The sequence below is a fragment of the Chaetodon trifascialis genome, chromosome 10 (genome assembly GCF_039877785.1).
Source record: "Chaetodon trifascialis isolate fChaTrf1 chromosome 10, fChaTrf1.hap1, whole genome shotgun sequence".
Classification (NCBI taxonomy): domain Eukaryota; kingdom Metazoa; phylum Chordata; class Actinopteri; order Chaetodontiformes; family Chaetodontidae; genus Chaetodon; species Chaetodon trifascialis.
The window spans coordinates 11,424,238-11,446,990 of record NC_092065.1 but is presented as its reverse complement, the minus strand read 5'-3'; the positions used below and the strand labels follow the sequence as shown (position 1 = coordinate 11,446,990).

General features: G+C 44.3%; 2 protein-coding genes across 2 annotated transcripts; one reads left to right on the top strand and one right to left on the bottom strand.

The window, feature by feature from the left end:
• Positions 1-1,277: 1,277 nt before the first annotated feature.
• LOC139338005 (SH2 domain-containing protein 7-like) lies at positions 1,278-4,583 on the bottom strand. The gene is given in 8 exon segments (XM_070972881.1): positions 1,278-1,354; positions 1,444-2,145; positions 2,257-2,412; positions 2,492-2,657; positions 2,894-2,983; positions 3,621-3,787; positions 4,221-4,363; positions 4,454-4,583. Coding segments are annotated over 8 exon segments (1,602 nt in total). The 3' UTR covers positions 1,278-1,306.
• Positions 4,584-8,344: 3,761 nt separating this feature from the next.
• tbc1d2b (TBC1 domain family, member 2B) lies at positions 8,345-22,052 on the top strand. Its single transcript, XM_070972812.1, has 13 exons — positions 8,345-8,819; positions 9,576-9,720; positions 11,485-11,659; positions 12,664-12,818; positions 13,079-13,329; positions 15,515-15,940; positions 16,056-16,166; positions 16,378-16,574; positions 17,156-17,650; positions 17,738-17,855; positions 18,137-18,322; positions 19,484-19,605; positions 20,219-22,052. Exons 1-13 carry the CDS (start codon positions 8,478-8,480, stop codon positions 20,412-20,414), a joined length of 2,919 nt encoding a protein of 972 aa, XP_070828913.1. The 5' UTR covers positions 8,345-8,477; the 3' UTR covers positions 20,415-22,052.
• Positions 22,053-22,753: the final 701 nt, after the last annotated feature.

Sequence of the window (22,753 nt, the reverse complement as noted above, 5' to 3'; positions counted from 1 at the left end):
CCATTATCTCCAGTTCCCTTTATGAGGGCAGTATCAAATATTCAGGGCAATACAGTGCAGACTGCGTGGCTTCATTAATTACTGGTCTCGTGGAGAACAATCTGTTAATTATGATTCCAGCAGAGAAGCTTCTGGTGCAATGCGATACTGAGGCTGTAAAGCAGCCATTACTGTAAGCAACCCTTTCTGAGGCTGAGAGCGGCCAAACAGTGTGTGACACTCACACTGACTTCACTCCACGGGACCTTGTTGTGTTTTAATTTGATCTGATTTAAGATGGGACCTGAAGCTTTCACAGCCTGACGACAGCGGAGGTCTTACAAACTGCTCGATGGCACAGAGCAGTATATATATATATATATATATATATATATATATATATATATATGTAGTGCCGATATGATATTAAAATGAGGATGTTCCTGAATATATTAGTGTATCTCATGACTGCATTTTGTCAGTGTTGTTCACAGTTGCAGAAACCATCAGGCACTTACTACATCTTGTTTATCTGTGAGTGACACACACTTGCTTCTGTTTTCCAGTGACTTATCATCTGTATCTTGAGTTGCCAAAGAGATGACAGAAATGTAATGAAGTATTGCCGATTTTCTAAGTAATGTTTGCTATTTCAGGAGATTAACATATCCCAGTTTTCCTCATTTCTGCCACCCAACTTCAGCGTTAAGTCATACTGCAGCTGCTCCTGTATTTATATTTATATCTGTGGTAGCTATGACCACAGAGAGCATTTAAGTCCACAGAAAGGCATTTGACGTATTATTTGTACTGTGCGTTTAGTATCTACAACTCGAACTATAATTAGACAGTAAAAGAGAAGCAGATGATAAAAGATAATAAATGACATTTCAGCATCTTTGACCCATTTCCCCGCTGCTGTCATATACAGACCTTTGAAATCTATGCAAATAAAGTTTCCTGTGAATGAAGCGCAGCATTGATGGCAGCAGCCTGCAGATCAAATATTTTCTAAAGATCGGCAGTAAACACAGTACACAGTGTTTCTCTGACGCTGAGCTGATAGAATATGGATTTGTGTTTAATGACATGGTTTGTAAAATTTCAGCATACAGCTTGGCTCACTGCACGTGTGGAAAATAAAATGTCATTCATATTAAATAAATACATTAAAAGGTAAAAACACAGCAGATATCATTTGAATAGTTAGAAACATGTAAACCCACGTTGAATATATAAAAAGTTTTCACAGAGCGTGTATTAGGCAGGACTGTTGTAGTGTCAGAGTTAAATTAGTGAGTACTTTCTTCAGTAGCAGATAACTTCTTCACCATTTCTTCTTGACCTCCGGGAACAGCCATTTCCATTTATCGTTCTGCAGGAGGTAAAGAAAAGTCAGTAAATAAATAGGATGAACATTAAATGGAGCATTAGGTATTTAAATATTTTCACTACATCACTCACCTTTAACCCCCAGGACTGAGAGTGTTTGGGTCTGATGTCCTCCAGAGGCTCATAGGTGTTGCTGGTGGGTTTGGGTGAGGCCGTGTCCTCGTGGCCAGGAATCGGCTCGTATGTGTTGACATGCGGGATGCGGCCACTGAGGGCTTCAGAGTTGACCTCAGCGTACACTGCACCCGTGTGCTGCTCTGATCTCATCTCAGACGATGTAGTGTGTGTGCTACTGGGCCGGCCAGCCAGGTGATAGACAGCACTCTCGCTCGTGTATTCCAGGCTGTGGGTGCTGCTCGGTCTGCTGCACGAGTCCGTCTTCTCTGGGCCATGGCAAGTGGCTTGTTTGACGGCCTTTGGGGAAAGTCTGGGTGGCGTGCTGGGGGGTGCGCTCAGCCTGTAAGACTGCTCTGCATCAGAGCCGCTGTCCGGAAGCAGGAGAGGCCTGCTCTTGCTGTCCAGCAGGCTGAGCTCAGAGTAAACTCTGGAGTCTGGTCTGGATGGAGGACTACACCTCCTCATGTTCTGATCCTGGGTTGTAGATCTCTCAGCTCTCCCTGGATTATCTCCAGGTAAATTGTCCTGACAGCTGTGTTGGAATCTTGGTATCTCCCTGGGTGATTGCTTCCTGAGCTGAGCGTACAAAACCCTCTCCTGGTCATTCAGGGGACCGTTGTCAATGTTCCTGCTCCTCCGAGGCAAAGGAGGTGCGTCCTGTTGTAGAAAACAAGCCAGGTTCTTAAAGTCAGCTTGGACACGTCGATATAGTCAAAAGGTTGTTGTAAGACAGAGTTAAAATAACCGCATAGTTATTTATAGACTTGCCTTTGGTTGTCTGCTGCTCTTCGGTGGCCGTGTAGGTGGCTGCTCTGAGGCCAAGTAAGTCTGTGGCTTTCGCATGCACTGCACAGCTCCAGCAGTGGCCGCAGGCTTTTCTTTAGAGCCGACCTGGATGATATCATACAGCTCTTCATTCAGGTCCTGAAGAACAAAACACCAGTTATACCTTCATTCCTGATCAATGTCACTTAAAGAAAGCGAGTAAGGAGATTCTTCGCACCTCAAAGCACGAGGTTGTCAGATACTCTCCAAACGGCTGGATGGGGCTTGTCTTGTAGTATTCGATGAGATGAGACACCGTGTTGTGCCCTTCAGTGTCTCCGCAGACTACAAACTGCCCTGATTCGCTTTGGTTTATCACAAAGTGTCGACACCGGTCCCTGCCTCTGCAACAGGAGAATAATTGTTTGTTAAAGCCTCTCCACAACGCATTCATGTAGGCCCCACGTTGCCACTAGAGCGGTCTGAATTCAAAAATGAAATTAGACTTAAAGAACACAGAATGCAACTTTCCTTTGGCTGGAAAGTGATAACAGTTCAAATGGGGGTTTGGTTAAAATGACTGAAATAAAATCTTGAGACAGTACGATGTTTAGAGACTTCAGACTGAAGCAATACTCACTTGTAAGACAGTATGTATCCGATGGCCTTATCACTGAGCCGGATCAGGAAACAGCCCAGCTCCTTTTCTCTCAGTATTTCTTCAGCATCCCTGTAGACGGACCATGAAGAACTTTAGTACAAGTGTTTCCCAAAAGCCCATGGGGCCGGTGTTTACAGGAACAGTGGGCAGATTTTGAGAGAAGTGAAGTGGATCACGTAATTCACACTGGAAAAAACATCGCATCAAAGGAAAGTCCACCTGGTTACATGTCGTTTCCAGAAAGCAGTCATTTACTAACACACAGACTCCGATTAAATCATATCTTCTGCTGTTCTGCTGTTTATGTGGGTGTGTGTGTCTGCCAGTGGAGAGGACAGTAGGTGAGAGTGGGCGTGTTGCCAAGTGGACACTTTCCATCAGAAAAAGTTAGTTGAATCCGCAATTCTCCAGACATGACAATGACGTACTTTAGTGGCCTAAATGTCTGTACTAGAATATTGCTTAAGTTCCGCTTTAATATTTTAAATAATGAGTAACTTTAATTTTGACCTTTGATATTAAAAATGCAGCAGGTTACTACTCTTGATCTGGAAGTTATATATGAAGAAAAGACACAGCAGCACCTCAGGACATCAGATAACTTTGTCGTCACAAACAAATTATGGCAATAATAAGAATTAAAATTAATTCTTGGCTGTTCTAATTGTAGAAAAAATGTATACTGTGATGTTTCCTCAACACTTACTTTCTTGTGATGAAGCCCAGGAACCATGTGGGGAAGAAGCCGTTGTGGACCATGAGCGGCACTTGAGTGTCTATGAACCACTTCGAAGCCAGTTCCCTGAGTCTTCCTTCAGTCACTACAGCGTGAGGATCCACCGGTGGTTCCCTTTGCTCCATCCTCGCCCGGTCCTAATCAAAGCCACACAGGCAGCCGATGAAGAGTAATTTCCCAACGTAAGCAGTGAGGCTGTGTTTTAACAGTCTAATTTGCTTATTTTCCAGGAGGCGTCAACCAGAGGCTAAAAGCAGCTCAATGTTCTCATTGTTAGAGTTGTTAGAGGTTAACGCAGGTGCTTTGAAAAAAAAAATAAAAACTATCATTCTTCTACTTGAACTCACTTTTTAACATTATTCTACACAATAGTTTTTCACTGTTAAATCACAATATCTAATGTCACAATGTCCAAAGTGCTCTAAAAATAGTCCATCAAGACTTTTATTTGCATTGCCCTCCTCTGCTGTAAGGCCACACTGACGTTAGGCAAACATTTATTTGGCATGCAGATGTGTGATTAGTAAGTTAGTCATTAAAGCAGGAACCAGCTCTGGTGTCAGCGCTTACCTTGAAGCAAAATGTGAGACAGGTCGTGAGGTTGGGTGACTTTGTGTGTTTTTGATCCTTTGTCCTTGACCCTGAAAAGTGGCAGATCTTCTCAGATCTGGGCTTCTGTTGTCTGTACAGCGGGCAACAATTCCTTTCAATCCCTGGAAAGAGAATAAAAGTGGAGTTCAATGAAAAGCTCAGATACTGCTGCAATGAGGTGAGCTGTTTTTTAGTTGAGACGGCGTACATACCTTTCCTTGAGATTGCCAGTGTGTGATTTGAACCTGGTGTCATTTCAGCAAACATTAAGTGCTTCCCTCAACTTCTCAGCCAGTAACTGAGGGAGTATGACCCTACATGGGAGATATAGACACATGACATTTACAATTACACACTTTTTTCCACCGGCTTGGAAAGCAGCAGTGTTGAGGCAACGGCACACACACACACACACACACACACACACACACACACACTGTTCATACAGCTCATTTGCATGACAGAGACGGCTGAAGGGCTGCTGTACAGAGCAAGAACTTCCTGAAGAGAAACGGAAAGTAAGCTGTACAGAAACTGTGGTTTGTGTGCGCACAAGAGCGCCGGCTCTGCAAGAGGAGATGTTTTACCCACAGACTGTCTGATTACTGTAGTAATGGGAGATAAGTTGCGTCAGCAGTTGATCTTCTGTGTTTTCTGACCTAGGTGGGCCAAGGGTGTGAACGGACGGAGAGATTTGGGAAGATTCACTATGTGTGCAGAGATTTTTGAGGGCATAAACAAAACTCTGGTGAGATGAGATATTTCCTGGCCTTGTTTTTAAGGTTGTCATAAATAATGGCTTAACTCATTCCCCCCATAGCTGAGACAGTCGTCATGAATCACCTCCTTTGCTTTGTGCTCGGTGGTGAGCAGTAGGAACTACCATGTGGGGGACAAACAATAACCAGAAACCGTCTGTGTCATACTGAGCGGGATGAGACGGCATTTCAGCATTCCCCAGTCTTACCATGGCTCCCACTTTGATCTCAAATGCAGAGGTGGAATGTAGCTAAGTACATTTACTCTGTTCTTAGGTACAACTTCGAGGCACTTGTATTTGTCTCACCTTTATGCAACTTTAAACCTCTACTCCACCACGTCTCAGAGGCAAATATTGCACTTTTTACTCCACTACATTTGTCTGCCAGCTTTAGTTACTAGGTACTTTTCAGATTACAATTTTTCCTACCCTTCCTGTCGGGGGAAAAACAAGTATCTCTAAATGTGGTGATTTGAATTGAATTTCTGTTAAACTGAAGGATTACATGTTTCTTCACGTGTTGAGAAAATTCCCCTACTTCTTCAGAGAAACTAGAAAAACTCTCTTGGATTAGTTGGAAAATGTGTCATCGCAAAGATGAAAACAGGCTGTTTTTCCTTTTAGAGATATGATGTTCTCACAGGACAGTGATTGAATTCTGTAGATTAAACAACCATACAGTATAAAGTAGTTATAATTAGCTTAACCATAAACATCTACGACAATAAAGTGCAACAGACACATAAATGCAACACTAATATTAATCCAAACACATCATACATAAGAACAAAGCACAGGGAGCATTTCACTTTTACTTTTGACTTAAACTACAATTGATGTTACTTAAATCAGGTTTTGAATGCATTAATTTAACTTATAGTGGAGTATTTTCACAGTGTGATATCAGTACTTTTACTCCAGCAAAGGTTTTGTGCTCAGACGACAGCCTGCTGCTTTTCCCTCTCAGCAGCTGATCAAACCTGCCTCTGAAGGTGAGCTCAGCGTGGCCGTGGCTGTCTACAAAGTCTGCTTTCCCTCCACTTTTCTTGAAGTTGAAATTCTAGTCCTGTTGTCCACGTTCCACGTATGACTAAGTGTTGCTACAGTACCACGGCACAGAATTTCAACATCATCTCAGCAGTGCTGTCGGTTTTAAATGTCTTTGTGAGTCATTATGTGCTCCTGTGGGGGCGTGCAGAGGTTTGGTGTCAAATGTTATCACTGGTTCCATGTTTGTAACATTCAATATTATGTGCATTGTATCTTACGATGCACGTAATAAACTGTTAACAGTGTGTGAATGACACAGAAATGCATTTTATCTACAGCAACTGTGAGGTAAACGGATCTATGAAAGGAAGCTGTTATCAGACAGTTACCAGACAAACGACTCTTTAAGATCCTTTTTTCAATCTTGTGGTGACACACCAATGGGGGGATGTGGGTCTTTAAAAGGTCACAATTCTGTAAAATGTCATTACAATAAAATATCTTTTGCTTACACTTTTCTTTAAATCTTCAAAAGTGCATCTAACTGAATTCTTGCAGAAGTAAGCCAAAGTTCAGTTGTCACAGGAGGTTTTACTGTATTATAATTACTGAAAAAAACAGCATGAGACCACTTATCTACTGTTTGTCTTCCGGGGCCCGTGTGCATCATGTCACAGCATGTTCAGGTCTGAAACCATCATTTGCCGCAAAAGCATTCTGAACAACTTGTTCAGTAGGAGATACTCCAGCAGCCTAAAATCGGCTGTTATAGGCCTTTGTTTTACTGTACGAGTCACGCTGTGATAACATAGAATTAAGTGCATGTCGACATCACAAATTATACACTGGTGATAAAACCGCCAGAGACTCAATTAAGCAACATCCTGTAGCTCCTACCAAGAGCCGAATATAACAATAATAATTTAATCATCTAATTTAATTTCCGTAAGTGCTGCACTGTAATCAAATGTTTTCCGTCTTCTATTTCAGTATTTCTACTTTTTTTATGTAGATGTAGACATTGTAGGTTTTATAGTTTTTATTTTGTTTTTCATTTCATTTTCGCCTTTATTGGATATAATGACAGTAACCACAGCACACATGAGGAGAGAAAGAAGGCTACGGTATGCAACAAAGGTCAGCCAGCCAAAATCCAATCAGGGAAACTGCGGTTATGCATCTTAACCACTCGACCACCAGAATGCCCAGTATTGTACATCTAACTTGCACTTTTCCGTGGTTGCATAGTTACTTTGCAGATTAGTATTTTACATTAAATACGGGCTGGGGTTATAAAGTTTCATAATTTTTGTTTGTTAAAGATTTTATGTCAAAAATGGAAATTTCAAGAACTCTGCACAACAGCCCTGTTTCAGCTCAGTGACACAAGCCTGAAGAGGAGAGTTTAATCCTGCAGCTGATCTGAAAGTATGAAAATCCCCAGAAGTGGAGATTTGATGGATATAAACAGCACCAAGTGGACAGCTGCCCCAGGGGCCCCCAGAGGCCCCAGGCTCATTACAAGTTATTGGATTTTGGTGGTTTGTTTAAAGTAGAACATCTAAAGCAGGCCCTGCAGCGTTATCTTGTGGTGTTGTGTTTTAAATGGGCTTTGTGTTGAGTCCAATTTTCAGACTCTTAGTTAAGACATCTTAGTTTATATTGTGGTTGGCAGCGCTGGAAATGCAGCTAAGTACATTTACTCAATTACTGCACTAAAACACAATTAGATTAAATTAGATTCAACTCCACAAATGCACATCAAGCAGTTGAATTTAGATTCACATCAACCAGCTACAACATTGAAGTTAACATTACATGTTAATGCATCAATAATTTTAATCTAATATAATTACCCATTCTGCCTAACCAGGACTTTTTCTTTTGATACATTAACATTTTCATTTTGCTGATAATAGTTCAGTATTTTTATACATTTTGAATGTAAGACTTTTACCTCTTCCAGGGAGTCTCTGAACATATATTGAAGCTGCCGTGTAGATCTGCTGTGGGGCTGTGCTTCATAGGGTCGTAGTAACAGGGGCCCAGCTGCAAAAACTTTTTTAAAAGGACCCCTAATCCAGCTGTTCACCTGACAATTTTAGCTATTTGTATTTTGTGTTAGATCTCCACTTTTGGGGATTTCCACCTTTTAATTACCTTGAACAATGGGAATTTTAATTAGACTATGGCAACAATCTAATACTTCTTTAATTTAAGATCAAAACAGGAACCATTTTCCCTCTCCGGCCTTTTGCTTGTGTCATTCTTTCACCATTTGATGCAGCTGCAGGCCTTCAGGGTGAACATCTGGGCCAACACCGCCACCCAGCGGTGCCGCGGCGTGACGCGCGCGTCGTCCACCACGTCACCGCTGAGGCGCACTACATCTCCCATGCTCCCCTCCCGAGGAGGCAGCCAGTCATGCGGATGAAAACAGGAGTGGGCATCCGCTGCGCTGCACGAAGAAGAAAGTTCGAGGAAAGATGCACGAAGAGGAGGATGGCAGCGACGCGAGCTCCTGCACAGCCTCGCGGATCGTGGCCTCCCGGTCTGTGGATGTGGCCGAGGTCGAGGGAGCGAAGGAGCAGGCCTCCAAGCTGTGCGGATACTTGAACAAACTGTCCGGCAAGGGGCCTCTGAGGGGGTACAAGCCGAGGTGGTTCGTGTATGATCCGAGGAAGTGTTATTTGTATTACTTCAAGAGTCCCCAAGATGCCTTGCCGCTCGGCCACATCGAAATAGGCGACGCGTGCTTCAGCTACGACGTGGAGGGGGAAGAGGGTCAGTTTGAGATCCGCACGGCCGGGAAGGAGTTCCTCCTGAAGGTACAAACTTTTCTGCATGTGTAGCACAAGGCTGATCGCGTTTTGCTGTCATTTGTCTCTCCCTTTCTCACTGTGGAAAGGCAGACACACCCATCCTGACTTGACAGATTTATCCTCGGCTTTGCTTTTCGTCGGGCATGCAAATGTTTCTGCTGACAGGGATGCGGTTGGACAGCTCTTTCAGAAATATGGTTTAAAAAAAATAAAAAATAAATCAATGCCACATGTTGCTCATGTTTGCCGGACAAGAGCTTAATCAGCACGTGATTCAGCTGATTGCATCAAACGCAGCCCACTGTTAACACGCAGAGGCACTTTTAGGCTGATTGACATGAGCTCATCAGCCCTCATGACGCCTCTGCTTTTGAAATGGTCACAGCATCTCATGTGATGGTCTTCCACGCTGTCACATGACTGTGAGGTCAGTGCCTCTGCAGCAGGTGCCTCTGCTGTCAGCCAGCCTGGCTGCCCGCTCAAGTCTGCATCACTTTCAGCAGATGGTGGGAATAGATAATACCAAACAGCTTGCACTGCCCTCAGGCTGGAACTGAGACTGAAACCAGCGTCTGCGCTCGTTCACATGACCCATCTCAATAGTAACCTGCTATTTAAAGCACTCTCTCATATGTTTCATCTAATCCCACAGCTGTTATTATCATCCCAGCCCAGGTGTCATATATAAATTGTGATATTTCAGCTTTCTTTTAACTGATGACCTCTAAAAACTGGTTGAAATGTGTGCGTTTGTGTTTCCAGGCCCCCAGCAGGCAGGTGATGCATTACTGGCTGCAGCAGTTGCAGCAGAAACGTTGGGAGCACAGCAACACACGGGGTCAGAGAGACAGCTGGAGCTCCCCGACCCTGGCCTACCCTCCCACCGGCCTCGTGGGCAAAGACAACGGTAGGCAGACACGGGCGTTTTCGCTGCTCTGCTCCGCCGCTTCCAGCCAGGCACCAGCTGAAAGTAAACACCCGTGTCCGACGGATTAATATTTACACAGGTCGAGTTATTTGAGCACGCGGGCAGGGCTGTGTCGAACGTGCGTTACGTGGGGAATCAGCTCAAAGAAACAGAAATCTGACTGTGTCCACAAGCCTCAGCTGCTGTAACTCAGCGCTTACAGCACAGACATGAGGATATATGTTTATATCTGCTGTTCACATTCTGCATGTTGACCCTCGGCCCTGATGAAGTCAGGCAGGTTAGTCACGTGGTTTGACCAGAAGAAAAGTCAGTGTTTGTTGTTGGACACGAGCCCAAAAAGCTCACAGATGTCTCTCGTCGTTTGGATGGTTGTTTAGTAAAGAGCTGCCGTTGTCAGACGCCCTCACAGCTGTTTCTTGAGCAGAACATTTCCAGGCGAACCTAATTTCCCCACACGCATAATCTTAAATCCTGAATGCAACCTCTAACAGCAAATGTTTCATCATTTTCAAACACTCGTGGTTGTGCTGAATAGAGGAAGTGTGATACATCCACGTTTAAAGCTTCAGATGAGAATTTTGTCATCATTTCTAGGTGTTGTTTACAAGTCTGCTTCCAGTTGATCAACACTGCTACACTTGTTTGACAGGTGTTGCAGAGTGAAATGAGGTGTGAATGTCTCTTCCTTTTCCTGCCACCACATACACATGACTTTTCCTTTTTAAAAATGTCTCTCTGTATCTCAATAAGGCACAAATACACGTTATCATTGTGTATCAATACCGATTTTTGTGTTTTGTCTGCTCCATTCCAAACAAATCATCTCGAATCACAGATCCTACAAACTGTAGCCGTCCCTGTAAAGAGATACACGATACAAACGTGCTTTAAAGTAAAAGTATTTCATTATTCCACGTTGTTTTTTCATATCCTGTGTTAGTTCTGCCCCAGAAGGCTGTGACCTTTTGTCACTGAGCTGTGATGAAATGCAGGAAAAAATCAGCCAGCCGGGCTTTCAGTAATGTGTCCTTAACTGAAATTTTCCCTCCAGCCGTGAAGAGGACATTTAAAGTTTTATGTTGCTCATTTTGCTCGTGAAAGATTAACTTAACTTAACTTAACTTAACCAGCTGCGACTGGAAAGGCCTCGATACATCACAGAGAAACAAAGCCAGCCGGGACAGCCGTTACCCTGCCAACAACTGATTTGCTGTGTAAATTAAAGCTTTAGAGAGGATAAAATGGTTTGTTTTTCCTTGACCCAATATGAATTCAAAGGTTGTATCAGAGTCTGATCATTGTCATGCTTGAATCGCACTGTAACACCAGCTGTGCGTCGATGACCACAGGTTTCCGCTCTGGGTGCGACAGCATGATTGTGGAGCTGCTTGGCCCTTTGCGAAAGCGTTCCCTCTCTGTCCCAGCTTATTTCCCACAAAGAGGAACGTTTATATTTAGCCTGCTGGGCTCAGAAATGCTACATGCTGTATTTTTCTGTTGGGGAGAGAGTCGCTCATGAAGCCACAGACATCCACCCTGCTGTAAATAGCGTTCCGGGTAACTCAAAATATTGCTTCACTTTACTCTGGAATCCATTCACGATCTCATTTCCTCTACAACTAATGGTTACAGCTGAGGTCCTGCGAAACAGAAGTGGTCATGTGAGTCATGCGATGTTATTATTATTATTATTATTATTATTATTGTGATGTTATTCTAATGTTCTGCTTTCATTCTCAGATGCGTTTGCGTTTGATAAGGTATGTGACAGCATGGAGAAGGTGCGCAGCGACTTTGCCATGGAGGCGGAAACAGACGGCGGGGGAATGGTGGGGCTCCAGTCAGCCAGAGGGCCTTCTGCTGCGTCCACAAACCCCCTCAACTTCTCCCTCAGAAACATTGGGACAGAACTCAGGTGCGCCTTAATTTTGTTTGTTTGTTTGTTTGGAGGCCCCGTCAAACAGGCACGACTAGTTTCTCTTCTGTGCCCCAGTAAAGCCGCATTAAGGAAACAAAATACCTCCTCACTTCTTCCTGAGCTTGACTGCAGCAGGGGAAATGGCTACATCCACACTTTGCTAGTTGTTCTAGTGTGAGGCATCAGCAGTTCCCCTTCTGGGCCACACAACACATCTATTCAAAGGAGGCAACACGCTGAAATGCTAAAAATGTGGCATGGTTTGGAATCTGCTTTGTGTTCGAGATGGGAGCAGAGTTCCTTGATAAAGGTGCACAGGACGCGTCTGAGCTGCTAAGAGCTCGTCTCCTTACCAGTGTGTTCTTGGCCTCTCGTATTTTATACTGCAACATGTGTTTCCAGGGATAAAACACACAGCTCACTAGCTTATCTTAACTGTTTAACAAGCAATATGTAACTCATGATCAGAGCAGAAGATCAAGAGTGATAGCACCAGATATGTGATGTGGAAAGAGGGTTTGGGTCATAAAGTGTGATGCATCGATTAAAGTGGAAGCGCGTCTGTTCTGTCACGAGCTGAAAAACATGGCTGAAACACGTCCAGTGCAGACGAGGTGCGAGGAAGGCGTGAGCTTCATTCTGCTGCACACATATAGTCGTGTGTTTGCATTGATCTCACCTTCAGAAGCGTGAAAAACACAAGTCTGTATCGGGTTATGTTTAGACACGACCCTGTTAATTTTACATTCACGAATGCACTGATGATTAGGCCTGCGTGTCTTCCATTGATGTTATTTTTTACTTGGCGTGGACTTGTAAGCTCTGCTCTCAGGTCTCAGCTTCATGTTATCATTTAGCACGAGGCTTCCCTGCAGTTTGACCTCGATGCCTGTGGGTTTGAAAAGCTCTCACAGAGTCTCAGTCACTTAAGGCCCAGCACAACACCGCAGCTCCACCGTCTCGCTCCTGCTCATCCTCTTGTCTTGTTTCTGTTCTGTCAGGAACTCCATGTCTTATCTGCGTCCGGGGAGAGGAGGCGAGAACAGGCGCAGTGTGTTTTACACTGGCAACAGCAGCTCAGAGGAGTGGGAGCTGGTGGACGCTCCACCCAAGGACTTCCCTGAACAGAAACAGCATCCGGACACACAGCACAGACGTACGTCCACTCCCTGCTGCCTTATTCACCCTGTGGCCAGGGTTTCACACTTATTCTCTTTTAATTTTCCACTCATTTGCACAATCCTATGACGAATGGACAAACAATGCATTTTTCTGCCTGCTTCAGCACCCTGAGTCATTTTTTATTACTTCTTTGTTGTTCCATTACCTTCATGTGGATTTGCAAACAATAGGTGGGGCTCACAAAGCGATAAAAATGAAAGCAGCAAAAAGTAACGCAGCCCTCTTCTCTCTCAGATTCCTTTGGATCAGCGTTTACTTTCGACTTTGGGCGCAACTCATCGCGGCCTAGGAGGCCTTTGCTCCACATGATGGGCTCTGGGAGGTTCGGGCGCACCGCTGAGACGCGCAGTGCCGAGAGCTCCCCAGTGGAGTGTAACGGCAGCAAACCTCTGGAGATGCAGCTTCGCCTCCAGAGCCAACAGGAAGAACTGAGCCGCATGCAGCAGGAGCAGGTCAAACTCAGAGAAGAGCTGGCCAGTCAGAAGGTACACTTACCACGCTCTCGTTATTTCAGAGGATTTTGTGAAAGAATGTTACACGTGCTACTCCCTTTTGGGTGAAAGCACCTTCTGTAATTTGACTGGTGGTAGATGCAAATTCTGAGGTCTGTGCTAATTTAATAGTACAGTATAAGATAAGAATACCGTAGTGCTTTTAAGATATTAGGACCTCAAATCATATGGCCAGTGAGGCAAGCTAATATATCAGGGTAATGCATTTCTCACATCTGTCACTTTTTTGGCACTTAAATGCTTTAATTTCCTGTTTTCTTAGTCTGCCCAATGTGACATAAGTGTAAGCTAATTACATCACTGTGGTGAAGCGGAAACGTCTGTTTTGCCAGCTGTTTGTGCTTGTTACAGGCAGAGAGAAGTAGAAAACAGATTGGTTTTAGCTCCTCTTCCTAAACTGCTTTATGCTGTTTTACAAGGTTCATCATGAGAAGTTAGGTCAGCTCAATTCATGTGAATTATTAATGTTAAAGTACCCTCTGCTCCCTGTGGACCGTCAAGTGAACAACCTCTTAAACCAAACTCCATTCTAAAAGCAGGTGTTTTATGATACAGTCATAATTTTTTCACTGTAAAAGTTTTGATTACACCATCACAGAGACTGTTTCTGATCCACTTCGACATTTCATTTACTCAGTGATGTGATGTGAAGAAATGTTTGCCACAGACATACACAGTTCCCACAGTTCAGCATTTTCATCCCCTCTGCAGATGGCCCGAAGCCACAGATTTCTGCTTTTACTGTCCTTCACTCTTTGGGGAAGTAAAGGAATTTGTAACCGGTTATTTTTTTCCCCTCAACATGCAAAGCATGATGTAGCAGCTTTTACGCACTGTGCCACTAGCCTCAGCTATACTTTGCATTTAGCCCTCATTATAACCATTAGCGCAGTTCAGCCATGCAGAGCTGCTAGCGTGGTTTTGGACTCTCACTTTTGAAAATTGAATTCTTATACCTTGGTATTGTAGTCATGAGTGAATTAGACCGACATATTTCCTCGTTTGGATTTCATTCAGAGCTGCAATAATAAGCTGATCGATTAATAAATCAAAAGGAAACTGATCGCCAGCCAGGCTCTGCTTTGGTCTTGTTTCGAGTCCTTGTCATATCTCAAAGTGAATGTAGCAAAGACTTGATAGTTTTCATAGTGAACTGTAAAAAGCTCCAGGACTGACTTCACCATTTGCTGAAATACAAAGCTGGCTGCAGTGACTCTTACTTTAGTTCATTCAGCACAAGCCTGGGGTTGTGGTGTCTGACTGAGCGGCTCGGTACAATCCCAATGCTCTCGCTATCACAGGAAGACAGTGAGTGATTAGTCATGCTTAAGCAAGAAACAAGGAAACAGCAGCTCTCTTACAGATGCGTCGTTCCTTCCCATTTCTCTCTGTTCTTGTTTTACTGCTTTGTGAGCAGCCGATTGGTCACAGTGGCTGCAAAATGAGCCAGATGAACATATAAAATACTGTATGTGTTCGTGCGTCGCCTACGAAGGGGCTCAAACGTTAGCGGGAATTAACCGAGTCAGCCGTCTCTGCGTCACTGTTATTGAAAATAATGTGTCAGCCCTGACACTGTTCAGACCAGCTTCTTGTCCTGTTAACAGTCGTGATTCATGTGCTCCGCTGCAGCCACAGATGTTTCCCCACATGCTGTTATGTTACGTTCTCTCGCTCACAGTGTTTAGATATCACATTTGCAAATTAACTAAGTTTCTTGAAGGAAACATTCTTCAAACTCCGTTCGACCACGTACATGCACACGGTCACACACACATCAAATGTGTGACTGTGTACTTGCGCATTGGCTGCATTTTCTCAGAGCAGCACCTTAATGTCATACAGCTATGGTAAACTTCTGTTATTGGATGTCACGCTCTGTAACTATGAAATTGGTTATCTGGGCATAATGGTGGCTGTGTTGCTCGTTGCTGCTGAGGTCAGCGTGACTGTGACCCTGACACATCCTGATGAATGCAGTTTAGTTAACATAACAGACTCCACAACAGCCACATTAAATATAACAGTTTTTTTAAAGGTGATCATTTCATAAAGGTTTTTTATGATATTTTCTGTGAACCTGGCGACTATATTTCAAGTTGTGATCCTGACCCTTCAAGACAATATGTCAACCAAAAAACCCTCTTTCCTCACCCAGGAGCTGGTGAGACTTCTGCAGCAGACTCTGAGGACCTCCCAGTGCGACAGGCAGCCAGTGCACCGTCCAGCCCCGGCTCCAGATTCATCTGTGACATCAAACCAGACTGAAGGTTCAGCAGAAGCCCAGGGAGAGATTGCCCAGCTGGAGAGCCTGCTTCAGGAAAGAGATGGTCAGATCCAGTCCCTGTGTGGCCACATGGAGCGCCTGGCCTTGGAGAAGGACAGTCTGCAACAAGAGCTGAAGGGCCTGAAAATAAAGGTGGGGGAGATAAACGACCAGCTGGGGATGCTGATGGAGACCATCCAGGCTAAGGATGAAGTCATCATAAAGCTGTCACAGCAGAGCACCGAGCAGAGAGGCAGTGCAAATGACGCCGGTTCACCGACCCCCAACAGAGACCAGCAGGAGCTGGACATCCTCAAGGTACAGAGAAACTGTGCTTGATGGAGATGTTAAAGCTGCAGATTACGACAGATGGAAACACTTATTGTGGTTCAGTTTGTACTCAGACTAACTGAACATGTTTCTCCAATTTCAGGACGGTCTTCAAGGCTACAAGTCCCAGAACAAGTTCCTGAACAAAGAGATCCTGGAGCTGACCGTGTTACGCAGAAATGCGGAGTGTAGAGAAAAGGCTTTAGAAGCAAAGGTACTCTCTTGTGTTTCTCGGCTAATGGTGCATCACTCTGTTATTAGAAACAGGAAGTCTGAGTAACTTTTAGGGGAAGTCCAGTGTTGACCTCAGCCGGTGCCCCCTAATCCTAAAAATGCCGAGTAGGAACAATGAATAAGAAGCTTTAATGTCGCTGTTGACAACAAAGACAATGCAAACGTTTTTTCTGTTTTCGTCCTCGCTGCAGTATACGGCCCTGGAGGCCAAGCTGTGTCAGGTGGAGAGTAAGTATCTGGTGCTGCTTCAAGAGGTGAAGACCCCGGTGTGTTCGTCTTCAGAGCAGAGTCCAGCCCGCGAGGTCATTTCAAGATTATTAGAGGATGCACTGCAGGCAGAGAGCCCCGACCAGCAAGAGCACCCCATCTTCAAACCAAACACTGTCAGGTATGCACCGAGCCAACACGCCTGTGTGAAGAGACGTTTCGCTCATGTTGAAGTTTGTTGTTTTAAAACATCTGCACAGCATTTTGATATTATCCAAGTTTTGCCAATGTGAAAGGCTAAACGGATATGATATTGTGTCTCAATGAGAAACTGTCAGTCCTTCAGTACCAAAGGCCTGCAGTTCTTTGCAGACAAAGCTTTTTTTATCAACACGGAAGGAAAAATCCATTGCAGGAGAGAAAGAGTCACTGCTGCCGCCTCAATAACCTTAATAGACCTAAAAGCGATTTAGTCACCAGACTGGTTTTACTTTGATTTGCTCATTTTTTCTTGACTGGAAAAACTAGCTCTGCTAATTGGCATCTCGGCTGCTTTTATTCTGACTCCTGTGCGAGCTCAGGCATGTCCTCTGGGGCTTGTCAAAATATGTTATTAGAAATTCAGGCAATCCCTAAGTGATGTGGAGCTGAAGGCAGGCTGAGCAAACGTGGGTACACCTTAAAATGTTCGTTTGGAATGAACTGAATCACTGATTGGTGATCGTTTTTCTACGTTTTGTCTCTGCCTTGATTGAATGTCAGTGAGTATGACGTGTTCGGCTTCAAGACCGTCCCTGAGGAGGAGGAAGAGGAGGAGAAGCTGGTTGCGAAGGTGAGAGCTCTGGAGCTGAAGTCTCTCTCCATGACTGATCAGGAGGTGTCCGTCGGGGTGAAGTGGGAGAACTACCTGGCCGGCACCATGAACAGAGACCTGGTGCGCTCCCCTGAGCTCAAAGCCCTGATTCGCTGCGGCGTTCCCCATGAGCACCGCTCCCAGGTGTGGCGCTGGTGCGTCTCCTTCCACATCAAGAAGTTTCGGGACCACTTGGCGCCCGACTACTATGAGACCTTACTAAATGTGGCCCGGGACAAGCCCAACCCGGCCTCGAAGCAGATCGAGCTGGACTTGCTGCGTACTTTGCCCAACAACAAGCACTATGCCTCCCCGAGTGCAGGCGGCATCCAGAAACTCAGGAACGTCCTGATGGCTTTCTCCTGGAGGAATCCAGATATCGGCTACTGCCAGGGACTGAACAGGTACAGGAGTGGTTCAGGTTTCTCTCCTTTTCCCTTCTCTTCTTTTATGCCTTTTATAACCGTTTTTATTGCTTGTCATTTGCCCAGGCTGGCAGCTATTGCCCTGCTTTATCTGGACCAAGAAGACGCCTTCTGGAGCCTCATAGCCATTGTGGAGGTCTTCATGCCAAGAGACTATTACACCAAGACTCTGCTTGGCTCGCAGGTAAACAAGCTCAAAGGTCCTAATCTAGCAGTGGAAGACACGAGACAAGTCGCTCCTCCTCGCAGGGTTTCTCTGAGGTCACTGATGTCATGCTCATGTGATTTGAATCAGCACTGTTTACCTTCTGGATTTCAGCGCATGTTTTCTCCTGCTGTGAAAATAAGAATATATGTTTGGGGCTGCTCGATTACGGCAAACAAATGAAACTTTAACAGTGTATTTCCACTGTTACCCAGCCCCCATACATGACGTATGAATCTATGGCGACTGTGTCTGTGCAGGTTGACCAGCGCGTGTTCAAGGACCTGATGAGTGAGAAGCTGCCCCGGCTTCATGCCCACTTCGAGCTGTACAAGGTAGACTTCTCCCTCATCACCTTCAACTGGTTCCTGGTGGTGTTTGTGGACAGCGTGGTGAGCGACATCCTCTTCAAGATCTGGGATGCCTTTCTGTATGAGGGTCCAAAGGTGAGAGGCAGAGGAGAATTCAAGGCTGCGATCCCTCTGATGTCACATTTCTGTCTGGACATGCTCACAGAGTTCTGACGAAAACCCAAATATTAGATAAACAGGCATTGGAAAATTGTGATTTAGCCGTTCAGTCGGTTTAGTTGCAATTTCACTGCAGCTACAGATGGTATGTCTGATTAAATTTCTGGAAGCAAGTTCCCACAAGTACCCACTGTCTTAACCTCCAGCCTTATCTAACCAGCATTTGTGCCTGAATTTCTCCACACCTGTTAGCCTGACATGGTGGAGTTATGGCTATGCAAAGTGAAAGTAATGGAAAACTCCTAACAATGAACCTACATGAGGTTATCCCTCAGCTCTGCAGTTCTTCTTCAGCTCTTATTGGTTTTACAGTCCACAAATCTTGCTGTCATAAACCTTCTTTCCAGCAGCAGTGGACAGCTGTTTTCAGCAAAAACAGCTCTCATGTGTTACCTGCACAGCACTAAAAGGCAGACATGCAGAGCTGAAGAAAGTGAAAACTTGTTTGTTTTTGAGCTTGTTAGCAAACCGTTTGCTATTTAAATCCAGCAGATATGGATATGAACATCAACAACATCACCTTTGTTATCCTGAGTCGTATTTGTGTCACCTGATGAATGTAAGTCTAATATTCGCTCTCCTTTTAGTTGTGTTTCTGGTGCCCTCTGTCTCCAAAGGCAAACAGCTGGCTTTCTGGCTTCTAAATGCTCCACTTTGCTCACCAGCTGGTCGATGAATTTGCCCGTCTGCTGTTTTGTTGCTGAGCAGGTGGCATGCCGTGGGGTTTTTTTAGAGCTTTTCCATAGAAAAGCAGCAGGCCGCTGTGGCTGGAAACACAATAAGAGCAGAGAGTGAACCAAAAAACTGATGTGATAAAGCTTGTCGAGCTTAGGGGAACTACAGAGATGGTTGATACTTCCTGTGGGTTCATCACTGTGAGCAGCCGCTTTCACATAATCATGTGATCCATAGTTGAATATTGATTATAGCCACTGTAATCCTTTAGGTAATTAATGTGCCCTCAGTCCTCTGAAGTGGCTCTGATCGATGATGAGTGCCATGCGGTACGTTTGGTAAACGGTCACACGGGGGAAGTCGCCGGGCAGATTTCACAGCTTTGATCATTTTTCTCCACAGATCATTTTTCGCTTCGCCCTCGCGCTCTTCAAGTACAAAGAGGAGGAGTTTTTGAAGCTGCAGGACTCCACGGCCATCTTCAAATATCTTCGATACTTCACGCGCACAATCCTGGATTCAAGGTACAGTAACTGCAATCTGTTCAGGTATTTGCAATCACAATCAGTCTCTGAGTCTGCAGTAATAAGGAGCAAGATAATGAACCTTGGAGTAGCTGATCATATCACGTATACAAACAAACATCTAAAGTCTTGCACTTGTAGATATTACAACGAGCATTAAAGCTGATGGGTCTTACATCAGAACAGAAGGTCAGGATCTGTTCACTCACAGTCATAAAAGCACCCAGAACTTTTAGCCCCAGGAGCGACTTTTCTAAAGGGGGAGATCTAAAGAAGGACATTAGGCAAATTAGTCTGGTGATCCCCAAAGTTCCTGTACTTTTGGAAAGCGCAACCCATCCTGAGCAGGGACTTTTTACAGGGTCAAACAGTGACCCTGGAGCTTGAATTAGACCCTGATCCTTGAGGTGGAAACACGCTGAGTTCCTCCACAGGTTTCGAGTTCCTAGAGAAAGTTCCTGCTCTGGAAACGTGGCTGTAATAGTCATGATAGATGTAGAGAGGAATGCATAGTAGCTTCAAACAAATGTACATACAGGGATAACAGGTATTCAGTACATGCAGTAGAGTAGAAAACCACCCCAGACTGACAGAACTGCACCTTTTTTTCCAGGAAGCTGATGAACATCGCTTTTGTGGACATGAACCCCTTCCCCATGCGGCAGATCCAGAACCGGCGCTCCTTCCACCTGGAGAAAGTCCGTCTCGAGCTGACCGAGCTGGAGGCGATCAGACAGACCTTCCTCAGGGAGAGAGAGACGAGTCAGGACGGACGGAGCTTCGTCAGCGATGACGAGGAGGATAACTGAGCCGATGCTCGTCACGTTTCCAGGCCTCGTGGCTGAAGTATGAAGGCAAAGAGGTCATCACCACCACGCCAGCGATGTGCTGCAGCTGTAAAGGGATTTTTTTATGAAAGAATTGTCGGAGTTGGTCTCCAAATCAGAGCTGGAACAATCAACTTTGCAGACGTTTTGAGTGAGATGGCCTCAAAAGACCAGAACACGACAGGCCGAACAGGCCTTCTATCAGTATTCCTGCCATGTTTGTTGTACACGCCTTGTTTGTCGGACGCCTGTGTGTTTATATGACAGTGCGCCTTGTCTGTGGCTCTTCAGCCTTCATTGCCAAGCTACACTCTTGCAGTCCGAATCAGTATTTTGAAAAACATGGCTGTGATCTTTTAATACCCACCGATGTTATGCCTTTTGAAGGAGTGATTGTATTTTTTTTTTCTCTTGTTTTCATGAGGATCAAGATACATAAATGTCTTAAAATTGTTTACCATTGCCACTCAGCCACACATCTTCTGTGCTTGATCTGTGTGTCACTTGATGCACGTGAATCACTTTTGCTGAAATTCAAATTCTGCTGAAACTGAAAGATTTAAGTCTTACAGCCATCTGATCACGAGGTCGCTCCCAAACTCATTCCAGCCTCCAGGGCTTATTGAGGGTTAAAAGAATATACTCAAGGATTTCCCATCAAACTAGGGATCATGAACTAGATCCTGCTCTGTGTTATCACTTGCATAAACAGCATGTGGAACATTTTTGCTTTTTTTTTTAAATAGTGTTGGTTATCCCAGTTTATTTGTCCATATTTGTGATTTTATATTCAAGAACCACTTAATAACTTAAACTTTCTCAATGACACAAGTCTGTTTTGCACCAACATTTTGTACTTAGTAAGAATATTTGAATTTGGCACTGACCATCGTGGATCCTTACAAATCACCTCATTATCTGTTTTATTATAACCACTCTAAAATCTATGTATTAGATATTTTACCTTACCCTGGAAATCCCCCTGCTGAGCAGTACTGCTCTTTTGTTTGTGTTTTCTTTCACCAATGGTCTTAATTTTTTGTATTTGGCGTTTAAAAGATTCATTTTCCCCAGACTAAAGCCTGTTGTGACAGATTCACAGTACATCTTTAATGCTGGGATCACGTTTCTGAGCCCCGTCTGAAAATGCTGATGTGTTTGCATTCATTGTCCTCAGTGTGGCAGTATTTGTCCATACAGTGTTTGCACCAATTCAAAGGTACCCTTCACACTTTATTATACTGTAGCTCAGCTTAGGCTGAAATGACTGCAGATTCAGTCTGTCAGCATGATTTTTGTGTGTGTGTGTGAAATGGAAAAATGATTTGTAGTCAATGAGGGAAGTCAAGAGATTGCTGGACGTAGCAGCACCCCTCCGTCTTCCACATCCAGGTACTTACAGATGACAGTTTACTCTTCAGCGTTGTGATCATATTCTCTATTACGCCTGTTTTCTACAGTTTAACACACCAGAACAGTTAAAGTTACTATTCCCCTCATCAGAACTTGCTCAGAAAGAAGAATGTTTAGGTCTGCTTAGTCAGCTGTGTAGAATTGTTGTTTTAAATCTACAATATTCTCACTTTGTCCCTTCTGTTGTGTCCTGATATGTTGTTTACAGTTAAACTTTTAATTTCCTTCATTGTCCTTTAACCTTGAGCTGTTTACGGGGATTACGTCATCCTGTTGGACCTGAACGAACAGCAGGACTGTGGTTGTTTCGATGATGGGAATGTGAATGAAAGAAGGAAGTAGAAACGAGTTTGTCGTGACGAGAGCAGGCCTCTCTGCAGATCCAAATTCTCAACCTCGGTTTAAGATAAGAAGTTCTTTTAGGTCCACTCCTTTTGTCAATGGCTCATAAAGTAGGCTTTCAGTGTTTCAACACACAACTTCAGTTTGCTGTCACTTTGATTTCACATTGAATAAGCTACATTTAGTGTTATCATTTTCTTTCTTTCCTTTGCTTTTCCCAGCAGTGTATTGCACAAGTGTAACGACAAGATGACTTCAGAATATTATAGGGCACTTCAACTTTTTTTCTATGTAAACCTCCACGGTATCTTGTTCAATGTTAATCAGTATCATTTAATGATGAAAAGTGTAAAGCCTTTGTTACAGCATAAAGCACGCACCACTGTATGTGTCTGGAATACCAGTCAAGACAAATTCAATAAACTACGGCTGACTGAGTGTCTTGTCTGCGGGTGTTCATAAGAAGCAGAAACAAAGCAGCTGGCTGTAGTGATCCTCAGTTCCTGAAATACTCGTTCAGAATAAACACCAGACACGCCGGTCGTCTTTATTGACAGCCTGCCTCT

Bases quoted from the DNA above. Each gene is read 5' to 3' on its own strand.
- tbc1d2b (XM_070972812.1), top strand. From the start codon at position 8,478: ATGCACGAAGAGGAGGATGGCAGCGACGCGAGCTCCTGCACAGCCTCG. The intron at 9,721-11,484 runs GTAGGCAGACAC...TTTCATTCTCAG, and splicing joins CCTCGTGGGCAAAGACAACG to ATGCGTTTGCGTTTGATAAG. The intron at 18,323-19,483 runs GTGAGAGGCAGA...TTTTCTCCACAG, and splicing joins TTCTGTATGAGGGTCCAAAG to ATCATTTTTCGCTTCGCCCT.